The sequence below is a fragment of the Trematomus bernacchii genome, unplaced genomic scaffold, assembly GCF_902827165.1.
Source record: "Trematomus bernacchii unplaced genomic scaffold, fTreBer1.1, whole genome shotgun sequence".
Classification (NCBI taxonomy): domain Eukaryota; kingdom Metazoa; phylum Chordata; class Actinopteri; order Perciformes; family Nototheniidae; genus Trematomus; species Trematomus bernacchii.
Genome location: NW_022987616.1, coordinates 2,443,786 through 2,469,387, shown reverse-complemented (window position 1 = coordinate 2,469,387; position 25,602 = coordinate 2,443,786). Strand labels below are relative to the sequence as shown.

General features: G+C 42.0%; 1 protein-coding gene across 2 annotated transcripts in view; it reads left to right on the top strand.

Moving 5' to 3' along the window:
• LOC117483944 (guanine nucleotide exchange factor VAV3) overlaps positions 1 to 9,009 on the top strand; it is a 74,238-nt gene extending 65,229 nt beyond the window's left edge. The window contains exons 26-28 of one of the 2 annotated variants that reach the window (XM_034132294.1): positions 2,543 to 2,623; positions 3,906 to 4,057; positions 5,380 to 9,009. In XM_034132294.1, the coding sequence (XP_033988185.1) occupies positions 2,543 to 2,623; positions 3,906 to 4,057; positions 5,380 to 5,424 (278 nt within the window). In that variant the 3' untranslated portion in view covers positions 5,425 to 9,009. The remainder of the gene's footprint in view (positions 1 to 2,542; positions 2,624 to 3,905; positions 4,058 to 5,379) is intronic. The other variant, XM_034132293.1, reaches the window with a different exon arrangement.
• Positions 9,010 to 25,602: the final 16,593 nt, after the last annotated feature.

Sequence of the window (25,602 nt, the reverse complement as noted above, 5' to 3'; positions counted from 1 at the left end):
TGATGTTTTGGTTTGAAGTGAAGCAACACATGAAACAGAGTATTGTCAGGAGTGAACAGACATTTCTGCTACAAAACAGTTTTTTTACTAATTAAAAGTAAAAAAAAGTCAAGAGTCAAAAGACAAAAACATAAATACATTTGGTGTAGAATCACTTTTATCCTTTTTTTTAGCGCCTTGGCTAATAATGTCAAGTGGGAATTCGTTTGAAAACCCATCAAGAGAGGTGTGAACACTGAAGTGCTGTTTGCCCTCTCAAACATCCATGATCCCCCTCCCCCCCTCACAAGCTAAATGTTGAGCCATGCCAGAAGAAAAGGTATTAAACAGTGTGTGAGCCAGGCAAAGCAACAGTGCCCATCAGTTGGTAAATGGAAAATGTACGACTTATCGCAATCAGTGGCAAAAGGAGATTTCATTTGAACGCTGTATGCCGCTGCATGCAATGGGAAAAAGGAATAAAAAAAGTCACAGCTTGCTGACGATCACGTTCCGAGCGGGAGAAATGTGAACAGATTGTGCAGAGTTGTTCGGGTGTTCTGTGAGAAGCCTGTTGTTCAAACTCTGCTTCAAAACACAAGTAGAGACAGCTTCAGTCCAAATTAGTTTTGCTCCGGTGTGGGCTCCTTCTTCTAGGCAGCCTCCTCCCGGTGTGCAGACTTCATTTCTCTCTTTCACTTCTAAATGACTCTTTTGTTTTGATTTCCATCCTCCTCGAGCACGGCTGGAAGACTGCTAATGAATGTTTATGCTTTCTTTTTTGGACAGCTTCGCGGAAGGCAAAACTGATTGATTGATTGATTGATTTGAACTAATTCACTAACTACACCAGCCCAACACAATGTTAAACCCAAAATATAAATGAATATGTGTCCATAGACAAATACTGTGGACTCTGGGCTGCTGGTGTGTGTACTGCTCTTGATCTAAGTCTCTTTCATTTGCCAAGCAGCCCTTATTGTGTATTCCAGTGTGTCCCACAAATCAGATTCTGCAAAAAATGAAGCATGTAAAATGCAGCTGGTGTTTTGGTGGCTATTTGAAGTGCACGTTGATCCCTCTTTATATTGCTCGTACCTAGACACTATTAGCGGTTGCTGAGCTGTCTCTCAGTGTGCTGATTAGTATTCATTTTAAAAACCACTGGAGCTCTGCTCTCCTTACAGCATACCAATAACCCCGGCCAGTTAGCTTGACAGAAGTATTGTCGGGAGCGGCACATTTTTCATAAAGTTTGGGCATTTATCTTCCATTGTGGGGATTACATTTTCAATTCCCAGCGGCAGAATTGTACGCCTGTGCTGGAGCAAACATCTGTGGTCGTTTTGTGTCTCTTTGTCGTCATTTTGTGTGTCTTTGTAGTTGTTTTGCATCTCCTTGTAGCAATGTTATGTCACTTGTGGTCGTTTTGCATCTTTTTGTAGTCATTTTGTGTCACTTGTGTCACTCATTTTGCATTATTTATGACATTTCGAATCTCACTGCAGTTCTTTTGCTTCTCTCTGTGGTTCATTTGTGTCTCTTTGTGGTCGTTTTTCTTTTTTTTGTAGTCATGTCGCATCGCTATTTGTCGTTTTTTGTTTAGTTTGACTACAGTCAATATATACAGAGGCTCTGGTCCAGGGCCTGTTCCCAATAGGCTCACTCAGTAATACATCCATTATACTAATGAGCCACTTATTACCTATCCTCTTCTGACTCCTTGCATCTGTCTAATGGAATTTGAAATGCCTTTTTCATTGCCTGGATACTACAAATAAATCCAGGAATTGGATGTTTCATTCATACTTGTTAACATTTTATGGACAAAATCCTTAATTAAGTCAACCATTTTGTTATTTATACTTTGTGCTGTACTCTTCCTTTGACTGTACTCGCGCCATACTCGCTATGTTGACATTCCAACATAACCAATTGGACCAAAAATGATCTCTAAGTCTAAAACACTGACCCTTTAGTATTAGAGGTTCTGTCCCCAGAGCAGGGTGCTGACACCTTTTAGACATTGTTGGAACCAGATCAATGCCTGTAGCTTCTTTTCTTCTTTGCCAGTGGAAACACAGGAAGAGGGATACAGTTACAAAAGCAGAGGGCGACCGGAAAGTAGAGAAATATGCACTGTGGTGTGGACAGTATGAACTTTAGGAAAAATAAAGTACTATAATAGAAGATGAAATACAACCACATTCTAAGTATCAGGTCGAATGCGTCTATCAGAGGAAGTGTGCAGAAGGTGGATCATTGTTTTGATATGGAGAAAGACATCTGTATGTCATCCTGTAATACTGATGCAGACATCCTTATGACAAATTGGAAAGAGATGCATTTTCACTTCATATTTCATTTAAATCCCATATTTAACCTAACTAGGTAGATGACGTACCACTTGCTAAAGCTTTTGTTTTTTTCAAACTGTATGCTTTATACCTCAGAGTTTGGATTAAAAAAAACATGTTTTATTTATGTTCCTCTGCTTTTCTCTCCTTCTACCATCCCTTGCCTCCCCCCCCTCACACCCCCCGCCTGGCCCGCCCCGCCTTAGCCCCATTGCTCTACGGCCTCTCTTTTGTAACTCCTGCCGGCTACAGCTTTGTTCCTCCTTCCTCTGCTCCCTTCTGGTCAGGTACAGGTATCTCTTCTCTCTCTGTCTGCCTCTCTCACTATTTCCCTCTGTTTCCTTTCATGTTGCTTAGCATGCTGGCTGCAGCTCTGTATTCACGTTACATCACCGTCTGAATCTCATCCAGCTTCCAATTGCAGCATTTCACCTCTTCTGTGGTGTGTGCGCATACATGGCACCCTGTGAGGAGAATAGGGACTGTCTGTTTAACTATTGCATGTTATTTGGTGTGTGTGCATTTGTGCATGTACATATCAGCGTGTGAGGCAGAGGAGTGGTGTTTGAGTCGTATGTGGTTGAGTTTGGTTGTGTGTTTGCTTCCGTCTGTCAAAGTAAAGGTGGAGGTGTCCAAACAAGTGCTCTTTTATATTAGATATTCAATCCCCACAGCCAGGTTGTGGAGGTCTGACATTCCATTTCCACCTGTCAGCTCAGCCCAGTCCTGCTCACCTGACAGTGTCTGCAGAAGGGTGGGATGGAGCAGAGGAAACTAGCTCACCTTCTCCACAGCTGCCTCTCACACTGCTGTCTGCTCCACAGGATGTGTAGTCGCTCACACACGGCTGTCAGCACTCCAAATGGACCATCTTAACTAAAGCAGTGCAACACACAAGCACTTAGTTGGGCCACGCTTTTGTTGTGGTTAGGTCATTTATATTAAATCACATGCACTAGTACAAACACACTGTCATTTATAAACGTACATTACATCTAGTCCTGTCGTCAAACTAGTGACAGGTGAAACTTTAGCCCTCAAAACAATATGAAACAATATAACTATGGTGCACGCTTAGGATAAGAACTGTTCCATTAGTTTATGTAAGTCAGTGTCATTCAGCATTTCTTTTATCTCTCTTTCTGAAAAATACATCTGGCGGTTACATGGTGTGTAGAGGAAGGAAGATCTCCTGGCTTTTTCGCCAATTTTCGTACTGGCGAAAGCATGGAATAACCCCTTCCAAGGCTGTCATGTAATGCCATTTAGCCCAAATATACTTTTTGTCAAAGACTTAGGCTACATTGGAAAGTAAACCCAATATGAGTTAGCTGAATTGCTGCCATTATTAAGATAATTTGGCATTTCATAAGAAAGAGAGAGAAAGAAAGATGGTCAGAGGTTTTTCTGGGTGAATTGACAAAAGTCGTCCATTACCATCTGTATGTGTTTGTGTATCTGTATGTAGTGCACATGTGTTGACGATGAAACTGATGTATTTTACCCATCTTAACCTAAAACAAAAACTACCATATTTTAATGTCCAACTGTCTTCTGTTTCTTTTGTAGTGTTTGCGCCAAAGGTGATCGGTGTGGCGATCGCGCGGTACGACTTCAGCTCGCGGGACACGCGGGAGCTCTCGCTGCAGGAGGGAGACGTGGTGAAGATCTACACCAAGTCGGGAGCCAACGGCTGGTGGAGGGGCGAGGCCAACGGCCGGGTAAGGTTCAGCCTTAAACTGGGAATATGAACATGGCATACAATCACCAATCAAAATGGGGAGAATCTTCTTTTTTCTGGGGTCTTATATGAGATCGCAGGTAACCACTTTGTTAAAAACCCTGAGAAAGGCCCACGTTTACAGTATAGGTAAAACATGTTGTGCACTAGCTCTGCACTGCATTCATGTCTACTTTTTATGAAATGTAGTCAAGGCAGAACAGCTTAAAAATGTGTATTAGTTGTATACACTATTTACAGCCTTACATCCAGTTTTAGCTAATGCTTAAAAGTGGTTCTTTGAGGATGGTATTCTTGTCTACAGGTACCTGGAAGGGACTGTTTATATTGAGTCTATTTTATCTCGTCATGAACACCTTTCCAACATGAGTGTTTCCCAACATTATCACTTTGAAGAGTAGATTTGCTGCTCTTGTCTTAAATGCATACACCAAGAGCGCTTCATAATCAGGCATGCAGCGTTGAGAAAATCCTGTTTCAAGATGCGGGGAAATATATGTACTGACTCCTACTCACACTGCATTTTTAGCTTGGTGGAGAGTGTTAGCCTGAGTGACAAATTCCGCCTGTGTGTTTGTTTGTTTATTTGTTTGTGTGTGTGCTGCAGCATTCAGTAATGTGTCTGTGCCGTGAGTGTTTTTGTGAACAGCTGTTGTAAATGAAGAAGCTTTTCTCTTTTACTAAGCCTGATGTGTGTGTTGATGCTGCTCCGGTGGAAACTAAACTCTGTATGTAGAGTCTGTCGAGAGCTGTTAGACTCTCCGTAGAGCCTTCAACCAGGAAAACAATCGCTACAGCTGGGCGAGAAAAGCAGGCTGGATTTTTCAATTGAAAAACACTTAAGGAATGTACCGCTAAAATCTTCTGAGTTTAATATAAGGATTTTAATAGTCTAGTTATCATGAACAGAAAAAATTGTTTGGCTTATCCAATTGAATAAAATGACATTATGTGTCATTTAAATCAGGCTCAATCTGTTTTTATTATTTTGTTTTTAGCTCAGGCTCCAATCAAATAGCTAATAGTTAGAAACACTTTTGTTAACTTTGAGTTTTTAATACAAATTTGTGAATTTCCAAGCCTAACATCGGGCCTGAGCATCACACATTTTCACTTAGCATTCTGATCCCAGAATTAGCACGTCAAATATATACATTTTTATTTTTGTCACTACAGCTCTTCACTTCAGGTTGCCAAAGGGCATTCTGGTCAATGTATAAAATCACTAATGTGGGAAGCTGGGAGACCATAAATTACTGTATGTGTGGATACTGATTCTCGTTTCTCCCCACCCCCCCTCAGGTGGGCTGGTTCCCCTCCACATACGTAGAGGAGGGTGAGGAGTGAAAGGTCCACCACGGGAAGAAGAGAAAGATAAAGGAAGAACGGCAGCAGTGCAGTAAGCACACTGTGAACAGAACAGTGACAAAGAGTGAGCTTCTGCACCGCTGCTTGTTACTTTCGGAGTGAAGCGCTCTCCTCGATGGAGTCCTGACGCCGGCAACACTCCCAGAATCCTTTGGGAGAGAAAAGGGACGCGAAGATGCCCCATCATTTCTGGTTGACTCTGTGTGGCTAAGTGACTCCACCAAATAGCAGCTTGCCTGTCAGCGGGGCTCGAGCCCTCGCCAGACACCCCTCACCCCCCCCCCCACATCATCCATCCATCCATAATTCAGCCCGCCCTCCCCTCCCCTCTCTGCCCCCAGCTCCCACCTGTTTCTGCTTGCCAAGTCGGCCGTCGCCAGTCTGTCAAAAAGTAGAAATGCTACTCTTCCATTCATGCGCTCATCCATCCACCCATACAAGCATCCCCCCCACCCCCACCCCACCCACCTGTGGGAATAGAGCAATTTGAGGCGGAAAAGACCCACACTATTCTGTCCCCTTCTCTCTGAGGGGATTTCAGTGAGTTTTGACCTTGCCTGTGTGTTTCCTCCACTAATGCTGCTGGTTATTGATGACTCCCTGACCCAGATTCACACACACACCTCCAACCTCTCCTCCCCTTCAGATTACGATCGCCTCACACACACTCCTACAGGAGATGCAAGAGAGGGATTGCGTCGGATAGCATCGCTGCGCAGTGCCAGCAATTGATCGCTGTTGTTCCTATTTTCCTCCCTCCTCCTACATTCTTTATCTGGAGCCGGCCTCTCATGTTTTCAGTTGTCTGGGCCGTTAGCGATCCTCGGCTCTTATCGGTGGCAGCTCTGTCGACAGGAGCACATTCGCCCAGGGTTTATCTTATTGGAGGCATTAGCAGCTTGTCGGGGAACGAGCCACACTACCTCGAAGCCACCTGTCCCCAACATAAAGCCGATAGAAAACATAAGCAGCTCAACCTTCTTAATCTTTTATCTCACATTTTTCTCTGCTTTGTTTCTCAGCTTCACCATCTGCAGATATGATAGATAGGATGATTGATTGCATTCTTGAAAAAGAAAGAGACCCAGATGTGTTGTTTAACATGATTTTTTACCAGATTATGCATCACAATATTAACAGACACGAGGTATCTTCTGTGTTCAACCCTCGCCCCCTGGGTACATTATGCACACTGCCTCCTTAATCCACACTTAAAGAGGATTTTCCCACATTTGAGGGGAATAAATACCCACTTTACTCACTAGTCAGCCATTATATAGCCAGAGAGAGAGTGGGAAGACAGTGTGCACAGAATTAAAATAGTGATCAATTTATGTCTGGAGGTGAGAACAGGAACAGCTGTTGGCTTTGTGCAGCGATGTTTTAATCTCAGCCAGGATTCTCTCTTTCCTGGATAGACGGAGAAACACACTACAAACCGTACATCCCTGTTCAAAATATGTACATATTTTCATGGCAAACTCTTTGAACTAAGAACTTTAAATTCTTCTTTCTTTAAAGCTGTACTTTGGCTACATTTCCCCTCATATAGACTTTCACACACGCCTACACATGACATTTTAAAAACCATCCATCTCTTTTCTGTTAAGGGAAGGTAAAAATAAAATGTACATAACATACATCACTGGGGTACTAAGAGGCAGCATTCTCGAGGTGATAACAAAAAAAAAGCATCAGACATTGAATTCAGAACTTTCTAAGGAAAGTTTGAGTGGACCTCTGATAGGGCATTACTCCTATTCAAAGCCTTCATCCACCCCCTCATGTCTCTATTGTGTCCATGTCATTGGGTATTGTGTCAGAAATATATTTTGTGAATCAAAGTAAGAGTTTATTGTAAAGATATGCTCTTAATGGAGCCATTATGTGTGGACATCTATAATAACCCCCTGCCAGCCCTGCCATTATGATACGTATGACAATATATTTTTTTGCTCTCAGTCATGTTGTTTAAAACTGCACTGAAGATGTGTCAGAAATAGTCATCTTAATGTATTTTGCATTGTGACGCCCCCTTTTTTCCAAATTGTGTATCATCAGTGTCATTAAGTGACCACTAGATGGAAGCATCCTAAACACAACTCTTCCCAAAGCCAGTCACCTTCAACTTGCTTAAGTTTGGAGATGACATCATCCGATAAGGAGGGTCACAATATTTAGGCATTTAGCCTTCGCCTCACACATGTTGCTGGGAGATGAGGGAAAGAGGATGACATACTGACAAATCCAAAGTGTGTAAAGACAAGATTTAAGTTTGTTAAAGAAGTAGAGCGTCCGGATTAGTAAAGCAGGTTAAAATATGCAGATGTGAAATTATTTGAAAAAGCTGTATTGTGAAGTTTCTTGACATTCCCTGACTTTTACCAGATTTCCAAGAACTTTCTATTTGTCCTCCTCGCCTGTTCCCAAAAGTCTCTGAGCAGTCAAACATTAGATTTATAACATCTTTAGGAATTCTGCGGTGAGGCAGCGGCCCAAATGTGATCCAGCCCGAGCGCCTCTCCGTCCTGGGAGCAGAGCGGAGGCAGAGACTCCGTAATCCACTCCGCTCGCCTCCTCCGCCCAGATGAACTCTGACAGCTGGGCCATTTACAACTGCAGGCCTTCCTCCACTCCTAGTGCGCTTCCAGATTTTCTGTGTGTGCAGGAGGGACGGGAGGAAGGCTCAAGGGTATCTGTGATCTAATCATTACACCATCTCCTCACCCCGGCGACCCCACTGCATCCATCTCTCTGTCGTCTCCTCTCCCTCGCTCTCTCTCACCTTGTCACTTCCCTTCTCTCTCCCTCTCTTTACTGCTCTCTTCCCCCATCTATCTTTCATCCAATCTCTGTCTTTCTCTCTGCATTCTGGCCCTCACCCCGATGCTCTGTAGGCTGTAACTGCTGTAACTTCTGAAAATAGAAGAGGCGATTCTCTATAAACTAATTGAGGACTGCTTTTAATTTGACCGCAAATTCATAGAGAGAAATAAAAGCAATTGAGCGAGAATGAATTGGTTGTCACCTCTGTCCTCTCCTCCTATGGAGTGTGCACAGATTCTGTCTATATGCAGAGGCACACACCGTGTACGTGTGAAGAAATGTTCTGACAGGATTTAGGGCTGAGCAAGTCTTAGCCCAGCAGGGGTTCAGGATACAATCTCCTCCGCCAACATGAGAGGACATTTGTGTAGCAACCTGAGCAGAAACAGCATACTATCACCCATACAGTACATGAAGGAAATGTGTCTTTCTTCCAGCGCTCAAAATCCACCCTTAATCCAATGACAAGTCACCCCCCCACTTCCCTCTCTGTGTATTATTGCTCCCTCCTGACTGAAGTTTGCATTCTGTGTCCCCGCTCCATGTTCTGTGATCCCCTGAAGCCAAAGATGTACTTCCTGTACACTCAGTGTTGTGTCAGAACCACGGTACCGACCGCTGTGGCCTAACTCTAAAACCGTGCAATCTCAACTGTGTAGCATTACCGTGTATTGTTGCTGTACCATACTGTAAAATATGTACATAGCATATAATAAAGATATACATTGCTTCTTCTAATGTGTTGTCATGTTATGAAATATACTTAAAGAGGGCATATTCAGGTTCATATTATTATTCTGTGTCTCTACTGGGACATGTCTCCATGCTTTAATGTTCAAAAAGCTCTTTATTTTCTCATACTGCCTGTGCTGCAGCACCTCTTTTCACCCTCTGTCTGAAACCAGAGCCCAGGCTGCTCTGATTGGTTAGCTGGCCTGCAATGTTATGAACTTACAGTGTTTTAGAAAAAAACGTGAAGTAACCATGTAGTCAACATAAATTGTATGTAATTTCTAATAAGGATTTTGAACGATATTTCAAATAAAAAACCCTAAAGGAATGCAGGAGCATATTGTGCTGGGTGCTACATTTGATGAGTCATGGTAATGATTCATTATAATGAAGAGTTATTGAGAATTGTAGCCTTCAAATGACATATTTCAATGAATAAACCCTTTTATACATAACCATAATGACACCTAAAAGGCATTTTCAAACGTAAAAGCAACCTTTCAGACTCTAATTATAAAGCATTCCTAGATTGTGATTAAATGCTGACGTCATTATGTGTAGGTTCAGGATCACAATGCAGTTGGGAACACTTTCAGTAAAGGAGTGTAGTTCAGCATTTTGTCTTTTTAGTGGTCAGTCTAATATCTGTGAGCTCAGCGGGCTCAGGAGGGACTTCCTGGCTAAACTTAGGAACTCAGTCCTTGAAGTATCGTAGTGCTCATGAAATAGCTGCCGTGGTGCTACTGCCGTGTTTTGTTGCTATTCCCTCCACAGGACTTAAATAACCTGCAGCCAGTGGGGTGCTGTTTCTCATTAGCTCATTGGCTAATACATGTGAGTGTGATTGAATGTGGGGATAACGTGCAGGTCTTGTTATTACAACATGCTGTTAATAACAAACCAAGTTAACCAAAACCTCCAAACATAGCAAATTAAACTCAATGCAAAAAAGGTGACACTGAAAAACTGCAAGTAAGATGCACACCGTATGTTAATGCTTATGGTTGCTTTCTCGTCAAAATGATGCATGAGTGCAGGTCGTGTGGTTAGGCGGGGGTCTCCTCTGCCATCTGGAGTCTGACTACCTGCCGGGACTAAAGTTAAACTGACCAAAAGGATCACTGGTGGCCCTGCAGGGGTGAAGAGACTCTGTACTGAACACCCACCAGGCGGGCTTTGGCCTGGGCCGGGCAGTCTGGATCCAACATCCCCCCCCCCCCCCCCCCCTCCAGCTGGGGCCGGACCTCCAGTGTGACAGATGGCTGGAGAGACGGTGACATCAGCCCTTTTCTCAGCACTCAGAGATTGTTAGGAGAAACTTTCTGGACCGCTGCAGTCCTCTCTGATATGAAATGGATTTTGAAGATGAGCAAAGAGTTCTGTGTTGTTGACACTGATAATACCAGAAGCTCTTGTCACTGATAATACAGGAGCAGGGGCGGCTGATAGTTACAGCGAGGCTGCTCCCAAATCAGAGAGGGCCAGGCACAGTCTACAAAGTACATACTGAGACCCTTCCTGCGTGACACAGTCTGTCAGAGGGGGGGTTAAGGGGCTCAGGAGCGCCCCCTCCCAGCAGCAGGCAGCTGTACAACCTGTCAGTTCATGAGAGATATACCTGAGATCACCATCTCTGTATGACATTCCAATAAGTCCTAACAATAAGTGCAGAGGAAATCAGTGCATTTCACACTCCTAAATAGGATGCTTGTCCAAACCAGCTAGCTATCCTAGATCTAATTGATCTCGAATTTACGGATAAAGTATGGAGCACAAATTAATCTGCTTCATACAGTACTATAGTCAAAGGTTGGTATTAAAGAGAGCAGCATTAATAAGGTGGAAAGGACGAATGTATATCTATCAAAGGGGTTAACACACGATGACACAAAATAAATTATGTTTGGAAGAAGACGTTCTTTCAGAGGATTCCTGGCAGCATACATGATACCATATTGAAACATGAAAGTAAACTGTCTTGAACATGAATAAACACCAGTGAAGACCATTGCAACAAAATGGCCTGCTCAGTTTACTGAACCTCTCTTGTTTTAGTTTAGCACTGCAGCCATTCCTCCACGCTCCTTTCCATCTCCCTGCAATTCATCTAATCTGTCATGTTTTGACTTCTTCGACTGCACTCCATATATCCCAGTCTATTTCTCACTCGTGCTTTCTCCAGGTTTATCGCTGTCTTTTGGGGCCATGAGGGAGCCATCATCATTGCCAGATGGTATAGCTGCTGTGTGTAAATATCAAGCAGCACTCTTTCCCCCCTTGTTTTTCCTGGAGACTATCAGCACTGCATAAACACTGAGGCGCTGTCTACGGAACACACCCAGACAGCTCATCACCATAAAACACACACACTGGTCCATTCAGAAACACACAAACACACACAAACACTCCTGTATCGGCAGCCTTCTTTACAGGTTGCAGCTACATTATTATAGCCTTTGGTTTATTCTCATACATATGCAGTCCTGGAAGGTTGATTCAAGAGAGCGCATGTCGTCCACAGCGCTGCATGTTGACATGGCTCGGCATTTCTCAGCAGCCAAGTGTGATTGCATTTATTCCAACTGGCATTGGCATAAAATGAAGGCATACAGTCATGCATACTCTAGTGCACTTTTTAGAGCTGCAGTTCTTCGTCGTAGCCTTATTTTATATTCACACATACAAAAAAGAGCAGTGTCCCTAACACACATATGCATAGACACACTTCAGTAACATATGGGGCCACAAACATTGCCTTTGATAATATTCTGCATCATAAAACAGTTTAAAAGTATAATTTAATTTGATGAAAAGCAGGTAACATTATACTTTCCATATTTAAGAATTCTGCTCGTATAAGGGTACAAAAACTTCAAGCAGTTGTCCTTCAAAATTCAGTTTCAAGGTCAACAGGTACCTGCCGCACAGCTGAAGTTTGAGTCAAATACAAGCTTAACAAAAGCATCCAACATGCGTCACATGTGTGGCTGATACTTGTTATATTCAGTTTGCCCTGTAAATAAATACTCTGGTGTGATGACACCCTTTGTTCCACTCTCTAGTTTGTTTTCTGTGTGCATGCATTGAAAGAAAAAGTGAAATCTGGAGGAATGTAGATGTTTGTGTCCTATCTGTGACCCACATTCGTTAGTCATACTATCAGAGAATACTCTTTATTATCATCATATGAATGACACATAATTAGCAGCTCTCGTGCCGCTGCATAATGATGCGTATATGGCTGACATTCTGCAGGAGCTATGACATGTGTACATTCATTAGTTACCTGTTGCATTGTCAGTGTCATTCCTGCACTGAATTCAAATTGTTTGCACATGCACACGGAATTCAAAAACTACGCATGAGAAAAGAGTTGAGTGATATGAGCTGGTGCATTCATATATTGCATGTGATTTGGGGAACAGCTGGCACAGACATTTTGAAGGCAACATAACACAAACAAATTATAGCTGCAGAAATAAAAAACAATCCTTTCTATATGCATAGCAATCGATTTTGACAAAGAAATATAGAAAACAGGAAAAAGTCTTACGCAGGTCATTTAGAGTTTCACCTCAAAACATTTGATTGTATAATTAAATCTCACACATCTTAAAACAACTCAATCAGTGTCCGGATGACTTCCAAAAGACCCTTATTTGTCATGCTTGGAAAATAGATGAAAAGGCAACTAAAATGTCCAATCCTGCGTGAGCAAGATTTAAATATTTTTAATATATTAATATAATATTACTTCAAGGCACCACTAAAATAGACATATATGGAATTAGCCTATTTTTTGTGTTTTTTGACAATGTGGAAAGTGTTATCAGAACACTTAAGGCAACGTTTGAGACATATTGGAAACATACAGCTCCAGTGAAATTCAAACCCAGCCGAGGAACTTCCACTGGTGCCGGTGATTCTTCCGTCCCCCGTGGTTTATTCTGGAGTGTGGAGCTCACACTGATCCACTCCAATTTAGCAGAGGAGATGAGGAAACCATCACTCTGCATGGAAAGCTGCTGTCTCGGTTACATTTCATTTTCCCCTCTGTTCCAAATGCATTAGCTCATCAGGCCTTGTGATATTGAAGTGGGACTGGAAGACTTTCCGGCATCGTACACCTCGAGTTACAGGATCTCCACGGCTGGAACAACCACCACAGACAGGCAGCATGACGAGCCATTTGTTTGACGTATCAATTATCGATATGACTATCACGTTTGGCATGTTAACTGCTCGTCCGTATTGTAATATTTGGTGTGGAGCTGCATGTGAAAGGTTTTGATTTGGGGTTTAACGTTATGTGTGAGCCCAACACATGCCCCAGTGCATCTTGTTTAAATCACTAGATACTTTTATTTTAGGTGCTGCTGGGGAGCTTCATATCCATTATTTATCTGGATCGTTGTGCAATGCATAGAAATGGCCATTTACAGTACGTTTGTGTGTTTAAATCTGGAGCCCTGTGCTGGCTTTCTGAGAGATAATAGGGTAAAGGGTTTTGAGTTTTAAGGTCAAAATGCAACCAGAAATGTTTAGTCTGAAGGAAAATATCAATATTAATAAATAACAATTACAAATGTAATCTGGACCTCAGCCATTGTGTGAGCCAAAAAAGGGAGAACTGGCTTTTCATACTCTTCCCACCAGAAATAACACATTTGTATGGCATGGCAAATATATAGCTGATAGTATACACCCATGCAGTCCTCTATATTATGTATGCAGACCCCCATTTCCTCCGTGTGGCAGAGGGATGATGGAGATGTGGGAGGCAGAGCTTCTATTTTAGGGTCTTTGAGTCGCTCTCACTCGTTGCTTGCCTCTCTCTTTCCCTCCTAACCTCAACTGGCAATCGTGCCATTCGCAATGTGCCCATTCCCCAGTGTCCCCTGAAGCACCTCCAGATGTATTCAGCTCTCATTTGTCATTCCTGGGAATGTGGTGGCGTCAGCAGTTATGTCCCAGCCTCCACTGATGGCGCGGCACCACCACTACGAGAGTTTCAGCCCGCCTGAGGTCACCCTACTCCCTTATTACAGTTTTATACCTTCAGAGTGATGGATAATGATGATGCTGTTGCCCTATTTAGTCTACTGTGGCAAGCACACTCACGCATTGACTGCTCATTCAGTTGCATTTCATTTATGTGCCGGCTCACTTTTCATAGATCTGTTAGCTACGCCTGTCCATTCAATTCCACATCTGAATGTGCTGAGAAGGTTTTCTTGTTATTAATTGGTGCATGCAAACATTGTATGGTGCCACTTAAAGCAAATTGTTCCTTTTTCATATCAAATATATAACATTCACAACTCCTTTTATATTGTGTCCCAGTAAGTCAAGATTTCAAGACGTGACATGTCCAAAAATCTTGAGAAAAACCTCTTAAGTCATTTGTGTGACTTAACTGTAAATATCAAATGCCTAAGAACCATAAGTGCATTTATATCCAGAGCCGACCTGAGCATATAGGCCTTACAAACACAGCATGTAATATATTCAACATTTACACATTCATTTGTGAATGCAACAGTTCCGTGTGGATACACATAGGCCTATAGTGTGATCTAATAGTGAACAAGCTAAATCAGAATGTATGGTTACATTCACACCAAGCCATTGTTTTCTGTTACTAATTAAATTCTGTTCACAAAACCAGAGAAATTATGAATTTTAATCAGACAGAGGGAGATGTTGTTGTGGCCTGTAGTTAGCTAACGGCGGCTAATGGAGACTAACGGCGGCACTCATTTGAAACAGCTCTGACAGCTCTGCTCTCTTCCCTCACAGCTACAGCATCCAGGAACACAAAGGGCCCAGAGGCAGCGCACACTGATGACGATCTAATAAATTAAACTCAATTAATTGCCATGTTTAGCGTTATTTGGGAGTTTAACAAAGGTCTTTGTGGTAGATGCATGCATTACAGCAATTATTCATTTTGATGAGCAGGGATTATAAATGAGGCAATTAACACGCTGTCAGATTGGAGGGGAAAAAGCCTCGATGCTCATTCCCTGAATCCTATTTTTTGCATGTTAACTTCAGTCTGGAGTGCAGCGGTGGTGTCAGGCTGTCAGATGGGGGGGGGGGGCCGAGGGGTCAGCTGGGTGCCGGAGTGACCGGGACAGCAGTGGACAGTTGACCCCATCAAAACAGAGCGGCTGAGTTAAAGTGGAGGTGCAGCGTCCTTCCATCCTCCTCAGGTTAACCCGATTTAACACACAGACACACACACACACACACACACACACACATATACACAGATACACACTCACTGGCTGCCAGCGAGTTAACTCCCCAGACGAGCGCTGGGGCTGCGGAGAGGGGGAACACATTAGCCTAATAAGGGCCATCTGGTGGCCATTCATTAACTTGACCATCCTTGAAGTCCCCGACCCAAAATGTCATTTTTCACTTTGCAGAGGAATCCGTTAGATGACAAGATAAACTTGGACCAAATGAGCAAAGATGGAAAACATGAGTGACATAGGAAGACAACGAGAGAGGTGGTGTGTGTGTGTGTGTGTGTGTGTGTGTGGTGTGTGTGTGTGTGTGTGTGTGTGTGTGTGTGTGTGTGTGTGTGTGTGTGTGTGTGTGTGTGTGTGTGTGGTGTGTGTGTGTGTGTGTGTTGCGTGTGTGTGTGTGTGTGTGTGTGTGTGTGTGTGTGTGTAGGACTGGTGGAAGAGGATGGGCTGGAGAAAGTAAAATGAGAGAGAAAGACCGACAGGGAGTGGGAGCCAGAAAGGGAAGTTAATTAGCTGATATTTGATACACTGGGAGAAGATCCAAAGCATTAGTGACACAGTGAATTGGAAAGACACTTTCAATCCTATTAGTTCATTCTTCATATAATCATAAATACATATTTAATAATAGGGTCATATTTTTCTATAAAATCCTCAACTTTTCTTTGTAAAAACAGCTCACAAAAATACTTATATTTCCCCAAAATGTCCACAAAGACACAGAAAAATGCTCTCTGAACTTAAGTTGTAAGGATTATTGAGAAGACAGTGTGTCAGACCTTGACTGACACTCATTCTCCCTGATAAGTGATTTTTAAATGAGTGTATGCTCGCACACGTGAGCTACAGAGCCCTCATGCAACAGGGGGTCCGTCTGGTTTAATCACGCTGTCTGATTAGATGCGTGCACAGAGAAGCACCTTTCTGTGTTTCACCAAAACACTCAACAAGGTCATATGCAAATGTACCCAGAATTTCTTACAGTCTTACATTTTTTCAAGTGGTAATGTGAGATATATGTATTATTTTCTAATCCTTGGTGCTAAGCGGTCATTGCTGTTTCTGCTCTGCAGCTCCCAGAGGATAGATGTATTTTTATTATCTATTGCTATCTATGTTCAAGGTTATTGAGAAATAATGGAACCATTTTTAGTACAGCAGGTACATCAGAATAACAATGCACAGATTTGTCCAGCACTGGATCGTTGTGTGTATTTGCTGGAGTAGTTTTGTAGCAGTAGTCTGCTCTAATGTGCTCTTTTGTCAATGTACTCAAGATTTCGTCGGGGCCATGTGCTCTACTTTTCCTTTTCTCTCATCAAATAAACTATTTAGATTACTCCTCCTGATTCTTAGAAATTCTAAAAAAAGGACCCTGAACAATTGTTAGTGTAAAATGTAACCATTTCTACTATTTATTTGTGAGCCATTGCCTTATAGGATTCTAAAGCCGCACTGTCTTTTTGCACCTGTACTAGCAGTACTTTGAGCTTAATGCTATGCTAACAATGACAGAGCTAAAATGCTTAGATTTAGAAGGTATACCCAGTGCCACATTTATCTTAGCTAGCGTACTAGCTATTAGCTATATGCTACTGCTGAGTGTGATGAATTCCAGTGGCGTCGCCTGGCCTGGGCATTCGGGGCTTTAGCCCCGAAGGTTTTTTCTGTAGCCCCGGACAATATAATACATTAACCGTGCTTTACCTGAACCTCATCATGACACTAGAGAGGACGGCAGGATTGTAATTTCCCGTGTTCAGTGAATGCAACAGAGGCAAGACACCAGAGAGAGAGAGAGCGCACCGGTGCCAGCAGGGACCGTGTTGTTAGCATCTGGTGCTAGCTGCACTAACGGACATAAGGAGCTGTTTCCACAACAAGCTGGAGGAGAGTCCTCTCCTCTCAGACTGAGAGGCTCAGGTGAGCTAAAGGACTCTCTGAGTGTTTAGATAGTTAACTTTAGTCTAAGTTATCTCAGTGGGTCTCAAACGGTTTGGTCACGAATTATGTAAAAGATTATTTCCGAGACACACATTCATATGTTCATTATAGTTATAAAAAAAACAAGAGAATAAATGAAAAATAGTTATGAAATACTATATGACAGTAAAACAAGAATACAGTTTAAAAGGGGAGTGATTTGTAAAATATCCATAAAGAAAAAGAAAATCTGCTTACAGTTCTGTTTCATATGGGTGTTGAGAGAGGTATCCATAGATCTCTTCATTTTGCTCCCAGATTGATGCTTTTAACTTCAATATTTAAAAAAAGATCTTCCCGGGGGACCCCCCTAGAGGGGGTGAGGGCCCCCCTAGAGGTTGTTAGGTCCGCCCCCCACTTATAAAAAATAGCACTTTACCCCCCTATATGCCGTGAGCTGATTATCGAGCCTTCATTGTAACAGTCGAGGGTGTACCGTGCAGGTGCGTGTGGGGATTGTTGCAGTAGAAATTTCCACTGTAGCGCCCGGTACCTTAATGGGAAACCCTACATGTTTAAGCACCCTCTTTGAAACGTCAAGCTACCCCACAGTACCCCCAAAAGAAAATCTCTGGCGCCGCCACTGTGGGCCCCTAATGTTTCCAGGTACAGGAAATGCCCCTGATTAATGCCATTAATGTGCAGGTATTTGGCAATAAACCAAAGTATTGGAGAATATTTACACCCGACACTGACACTAAATCAGAAGTAAACAGTTAGCCGTTTTGCTTTGCCTCAAGAAGCATGTATATGCATGTGTGGTTTTGCCTATAAAGACAAACAATGGATGCGTAGTTAATGGCGGTGTACTTCTGAATGGCCACAATGCAGAAAATGTAGAAGACCTCATACTGTATCATGATTTATTTTGCCACCGTTTCCAGCCAACATGAATAAACTAACCACTAACTAATATTAGTTAGTGGTTTATTATGATTTCAGAATTCCACAGAAAGTTCACACTTTTCATTTTGACTCTTTTGTCAAAACAGGAAACGATACCCTTCATCATGGAAAGCGCACATATATTTATATCTTCATCACTGAATACACCAAAGCTGTGCAGAAGCAAACGTGCCTTGTATAATTATTTCACTCACACACCTGTTTGTGTCCTTGGGGATAAGCAAAAGCAAAAAGGTATTTTCTGCTGCTCAGAGACATCTCCTAATGAAGGTCTTCCTAAGCAACAATCTAGGTTACGACTGCACTCGCTCATCAGCTCAGACCAGACACAGATTCTCCGCTGGCTGGACACCGCTTTCAGGAAACAAAAATGTCTTACATGTCCTCTCATTATCCTTTCTCACTTTGTTCTTTAAAGACAAAAAATTCACTCAGGTGTCTCCAGTGACTCTAAGACAAGCTAATCTTCGTATATGGAACCATTTTAACCACACGCCTATTCCCGATTTCACCGGATGCATTTTGGATTACATTTCAGTAGATGAGAAACAAACACTGAGGTTATTTACTTTCCCTGGTTTTCATCACTGAACATACTGTGCTTTCCAAACCCTGAAGGTTGCCTATTGGTCAAGTTTCCAGGCCAACTTTTAGCCATTTCTGTTTCATTACCATCCAAATAAAAGCCTTTTGTTTGTGTCTATATGCCAGAGCCTCTGCTGAGATATTCCCCTTTGTACGACTGGGCCACAACAAGGCTGATTATCCCATCCTTATTAAAGCCACAGGGATGCCAGCAGTGAAGCCGGTTGTATTTACAGCACCCAGAGATGCTCTTTTGTTCTCCCAATAAAAGGGAAGGTGCAGGAATGCTGGCTAATGATAGCACAGATGACCATCTTGGCCCTCATTTGTAGTTAGCAGGCATCACTCTCTCCCTCAGATGTCACCTTTTACTCCTGTTTCCCACTACATGGTGTACCTGCAGGAACATCAAAGACAGCAGGAATTAGCCCGCCTCTTTGAAGGTGAACAATGCTACAGTGATGCTAATACTCTAACCTCCATCTCCTCTATGGTAAAGTACCTTCAAATGAACATATCACTATCTGTCAACTGTGTCCTCATTTTTACAGAAACAATGAGAGATTTAAATATCAGGCTGACTGACAAGTTGTTTTTTATTTATTCCTGACTCATTTGTTATTTGTCATTTAGCCCAGACTGTTGTCTCTTCCAAGTGTGGTTTAGTGAAGACAAAGCTGTGAGTCACATGTCTGAAATACATCAGGTGTTTCGCCGTGGGCATGGCAGCGATTCCACTCCATTTCTGCAGATAGAAACTGCATTCAAATAAAATGTGTAAATGAGTACCTGGTGTGTGGCATCTACATGTACTGTCAAAACATATCCACACTCAGTCACAATAAAATGACTTTCCCTTAAAACTTTGATTCATTTAATTATTTACCCATGCCTACTCAGAGATAAGCAATTTAAAGGGGACCTATCATGCAAAATGCACGTCTTTTATACATGAATATGTGTCCCCGGTGTTCCAGGGAACTCACCAAATGTCAGAAAACACAACCCTCTCTATTTTCCTCCATACCCAAATCTCTAAAAAAGGGGCTGCAACGGATCTGATAAAAACTGATCCAGATTTGAACACTGTCCTGACGTCAGGACGGTGGCGCTACGGCTATTGGGCCAACTCCACCAATCAGGAGGAGACCGCCACGGCCATTGCCGTTCGAAAGCGCTGGAGACGCTGTAGTACATATGCCAGGCCTGTAGGTGGTGCTGTTCTCACTGAATCTGCCCTTGCAGAGCAGAGCTAAAAAAAAGTACAAATTGAGCAAAATGAGGCATGGCTAAAATGCATGATCTGTTTGGTATTTTGAAAAGAAAAAAGTATAAATATGCCTTGTATAGGTATGGTCCTACACTATATTATTCAAATATAGCATGATAGGTCCACTTTAAGGTGTGGTAAATACAATCAAAACAAAGAAGAGGAAAGATGTGTTTAAACTTAAACAGAATCTAGTTTCGCAGGATTTCTACATGGGCTTTGGGCCTTTTTCTTTGACCCTGTGTTTGTTCAGTGTATCAGCAAATCAGAGTGTTGACACTGTGGGTTGCATACGGCGTTTGTCCACAGCATACACTACATCTGTGGAAAACGGCCAGTGTGTACTCAGGTTGATACTATACACAGTGACACAGAAAACAAACACTGTCTCGTACTTTAAATCTCAGCACTTCTATATTCATCTGTCATTTGTTTTGTTTTTTTCCTTTGACATGAGGCTTGAGTGAAGTCCGGTATGTTTGTCCTTGCCGGAGTACTAAATATAGAATAATTGATAGTAGTTGAACAAAGCAACCTATATCCCTCATTTGTGTAAATCCTCCCATCATACACCACCCCTGAAAACAACAAACTTTATGGAGCTCTGATATCTTGTGTCACACGCATGAAAAGCTCTGTTTGGAATGACTCAGGCTTTTAAAGGCTCTGCTCACCTTGGCTCCGCCCACACAGGTGTCTCCAATCCTGCCTGATCACACCTCACACGGTGAACACTGTGGGCTTGATTGACACCTGCCTCACTCACCTGTTGCACACAGCTGTCTGTCATAGAGAGCCGAAGTCCCTCCCTTTCCGGTGGAACTCCATGGGACCTTATTTCGGAAAAATTATTTGCTGTGGATAACATTATTGTTGACAAGGACAAGGTACACAGAAAACTAGTTGCTAAAACAAAACACGGGAGTGTACCTTGTTAGCTAATGTTAGATAGCTGACATTAACGTTACATTACACTCGTTTAACACTCACCGAAACATTGTACAGCCGGTCCCGCATGCTGGCTCTTACGGAACCGACTAACTCCCCTTTTGTGTAATAGCAGCTCTCACCATGCCCAGACGTGTAATGATTTTCACCTGGTGTAATACTTTTCGCCTCATTCTGGTGTTGGTGACGTGTATTGTGCGAGACCAGAGATGTAGTTCATTGAGCGGAACAAATAAGTGTTACTTCACAGTTTTACGACAAACTGTGACTTTTTTTGACGTGGAAATAATTTTTTTAAATTGACCAACATCATATGTGTAATTCATGGCACAATTCAAACGGGATCGAAAGATAACTCTTGTCTCGCCATTGACTTCAATACATAATTTTTCCGAAATAAGGTCCCATGGAGTTCCACCGGAAAGGGAGGGACGTCGGCTCTCTATTAGCAGGAATTAGGTAAATCCACTAAGGGGTCCAAACTTAAATACAAGAAAATACATAATAAATAGATATAGTAACAAAGAATAGTCTTACATTACAAATAAAATAAAAATACCTTTCTTTTCTAAGAATATTGAACTTAAAATATTTGACAATTCACATGTTGACAGTCTGAATAATAAACCTAAAGAGTTTTGTTCCCTTGATGGTGACTTCTCAGTGTGAATACAATCTGAATACATTCAGTAGCCCACACATATTACCCACAGTCCTGCATACAGTCATCTGAGGATTGCCGATTCATTTTTTGCAGGGTTTAGCAGCAGAAAACTGCACTAATGCACAGATGCACTAAGATGTCTTAAATCCTAGAATATTTTTGTTAAACTACTGTGCAATAACCCAATGTTTGCCAAGGAAATTGTTCAGATTAGATCTCTGAATTAGATTCTAAAAATGTCTCAATAGACAATCAGTAGTAGATCACTTCTTAAAAACAACTGATATGTACGTCCTATATCTCCGGATTCGGTACGGCTGAGTTAGTATTTACCATAATATCAAATAATGTCCACTGCTGCAGACTTCATTGATGTATATTTAAAATGTAGCCCGAGTCATTGTTTGTTGTCCTGTCCACTTACAGGTGCTTAACAAAGCCTTACTGCTAGCTAATCCAGAATTACTGTCTTAAATAGGATTAGCTCTCAATCCTGTTGTAATTCCATTCTCAGTATATTATATTAGACTACAGGTGCATCGCTCCATGGCCCGGGAAAAGGTTGTCATCGCCAAACTGTCACATGAAACCGCCTCTCAGTTCCTCTTCCCTCCTGACTCTCGTCGGCATGAGAGCAGAATTTGACATCCATCAACCGCGTTGAGCCACGATAAAGTTTCACTCGCTTTACACTTCAAACATTCCCTGCTCACAGCTGGAACCCCATCATGAGCGCGGAGTATTTTGAAGTATTGGGAAAGAGCATGATAAAGCTGGAATCCCGATGGCTTCTCTCCTAACAACAGCACAACATTTTCACTTCAGCAAGATGTCACCTCTCAGTCTCACTTCTCAATCACTCTGTCTTCTGTGTGTTGTCTCACTCTGAGATGTGATGGGCCCCGGCGCTGTGCTGTTATTATGGGAATCAAAAGGTAATGAATAAGTCTATACAGCTGTGAAAAAAGAAACATGTGTCTTAACCCTTATTTAGTAAGGTACACACAATCAGTATAACACAAAGCAATACAATAGCACTGCAACAAACAATGCTCCAAAGGATACAACACCATTATATTCCAGCCAGGTAAGGATTCTAGACGTTAAATACTTAATCACTTGCAGGGAGACATATTACCCCGGTAGCATCACCGCGGAAACTCTCAGGTGTGCTGGTCTCCAAAGGAATCTGTACCTTTGAAAAATGGAGCCTTGAAAGTATTCATTAGTTAGCCGAGCATTGAGATTACCCTGCTAATGCTAGTGTGATTTACTGTAAAAGGAAAAATGTGGGCTATACGGGAAAGAAAAAATGCTTTTCAGCTTCTCAAAAGCACCATTTCTAAAAGAAAGTCGAAGAACTTCAGTCGGGCTTCTTGCTGAGTAGCAGCTTTAGTATCCATTAATGGATATACTGTATGTCTAGTTTCAGCTTGGAGGAACCACTCAGCGCTCACTGGAGGAAAAAGAAACTGATCAATGAGTGCTGTGTGCAGTTCAATAAGTGCATTGATCATCACACAAACAAACACATCACAACCATAGCGGGAAAAAGAGCGCCGGGGCAAGGTCAATACCTCTCAACCTGAGCAAATGTGAGTCTGCTAAGGCCTGTTTTCACTTGCCCTTTAACACAGCATCAGTCAACTGATGTACAGACAGAACACTAGCATTGAACATGTAACATGCTGTCAGTTTAACTCCTTTGAAGATGTTAAATATTTCAAGGTGTTGGCAGTTGCAAGTTGAACTTTAGCAACCAATGATAATTCTAAGATGGGTGAGGAAATACATACAGAGTTCTCTTTAAACCACAGCCTGTCCATTGGCAAGAAAACGTTTTTCACGTTTTACAGACGGTCGTTTTTCAAAGAATCTCAGGGACAGAAAACAGACCAAGATAAAGATCCAGAGATTTCTTTTGTCAAATGTAGACACATGATGACTTGTCTGGTCTGAACAAAAGGACAACATTGGTATACAGAGGAAGCCAGACGGGCACAAACTGTACAGGGTCATTGTCGGTAGAACTGTCTCAGTAGTATTGAGTTAACGGTTAAGTCTGGGTAAATCAGATTTGGTGTGTACGTCTCTGAAGTTGTTTTAGCAGAAGACACCCTCTTGTTATGGAAACACATTTTGTAATCCGCATTTTCATTCAAGCTAATTATTTTTAACCGTCTCTAAATATCTTTCTGGGCCTTCTTATGTAGTTTGGCATAACAGCTGATGTACAACTCCAAAACACAAGGATGCAAAGATGGCGGACGGATCAAGATGCCTATAATTTGCTGAATGCATCAGATGGCAATTTGGCCCAGTAGCAAATGGGAAAAGCCTCAAGAGTTGATGCAAGAGTGAGGCATGTGTGTTACCGTACAGAACAGTTTGAAAAACACAAGATAGCTAGTTCACAGACTTCAATGAAGTTCTTGATTTTGTTTAGATGTTTGATCTTTAAGACTAAGATAAGTCCTTCTCAAGTTTTGAGTTGTGTTCCGGGATTTAACTCACCTTTCACCTGCAGAAATCTGACAGACTTGTCCCATGTGCTACGGTGGCCTGAGAGTGACAAAAACAGTCGTAACATTGGTAGCCTCCGTAGTTTAATGCCTTCTTTAAGTCTTTGATTTCCCCACAGATAATTTTCGCACTGTTCTTGCCACAGGGCAGAAGTAAAAAATAACATGTCCCCTTTGCACACTTTTCACCATTCATTTCCACAAAGCACGTTACAGCAGGGAGATAATCCGGACGGTTTGCTCTGAAGCTTCTCGTGACGCTTCATGGGGGGGTCAGCCGGCAGCTGCTGGAGGTGAGGTATCTGGGATGAAGTCCTCTCCCCAAACGACGTCAACTCTATTTTAATTCTCCGCGCAGCATGGTGCATCGACACCTGGGCTGAACACATGGTTAAAATTAGGGCCACTGCAGGGGACCTTGACAAACAAGTGACTTTGACTGAATTTATCAGGGCGTCCCCGGACACTTCTCACACACACAACCGTGTTGGAGGACAATCTTTAGTTTTCTTTTGTTATCTATCAGTGGTCAGTTCCGGTTTTAAATGGTTAATAGCTGCATTCATGTGGCAGTAATTCTCCTTTTCTGAAAAATGTTGCTATCCATTTGCGGCTATTTTCATCTTTATGTTCTATTTAGCATTAAGTATTAAGTAGAAGTACTATAAAAACATTTATTTATTTCCACTACTATGCATTAAATACGCATAAACAAGACAACTACAATGAATTCAAAGAAAAACATTGAATAATTACAATATTAAGTACAACATACTATTATTTATTAAAATATTTTGTAAACTATGTTTGCAAAATTACAGCTAAAAAGAAAATACAGTCAGACATTACATTATTTAAATGAAAGTGCTACAACAGTACACTGAAGATGTTTGAAAAGATGAGATCTGACACAAACAAGAACAATCTGATTTACCATCATAAACGTTGGTAAATTAGGGGAGAAGTGTAGTCTTAGCTGCTCTATTAGGTCCTTTTGAGAAGGAAGGACAACATGTCAACAATATTTTACCTATTAGTGTAACAAACAGTCCAAAGTTATTTTATTTACTCCCAGGCAAACTTTAAAAAAACAAATGGAGTGTGTTTAGCAGGCGCTGCGGCTTGAATATTTCAGGTTATGGATAAAATGTCGAGTGTCTGACAGGAGCCACTATATAAACTTTGAACACAGGCTCTCTGACACATCGATAGTTGTAAATATTTAATTCAGTGCCTCCGACAATGCGTGCCACTGAAACAAATCTTTACCAGATTGAATTCTAGATAAATATCACGGAAATATCACCAGAGCTGATACACAGATCTGTATGCGGTTGTTTTGTCAGGGTGGCCTTGTTAGGGCATCTCGTGTTAGTGTCAGCAGTCCTGAGCAGAGTGTGCTGCGTGGGCAAATATAAATATTACAACAATATAGAACAACTCAGACACTTATAAAGCAAATAG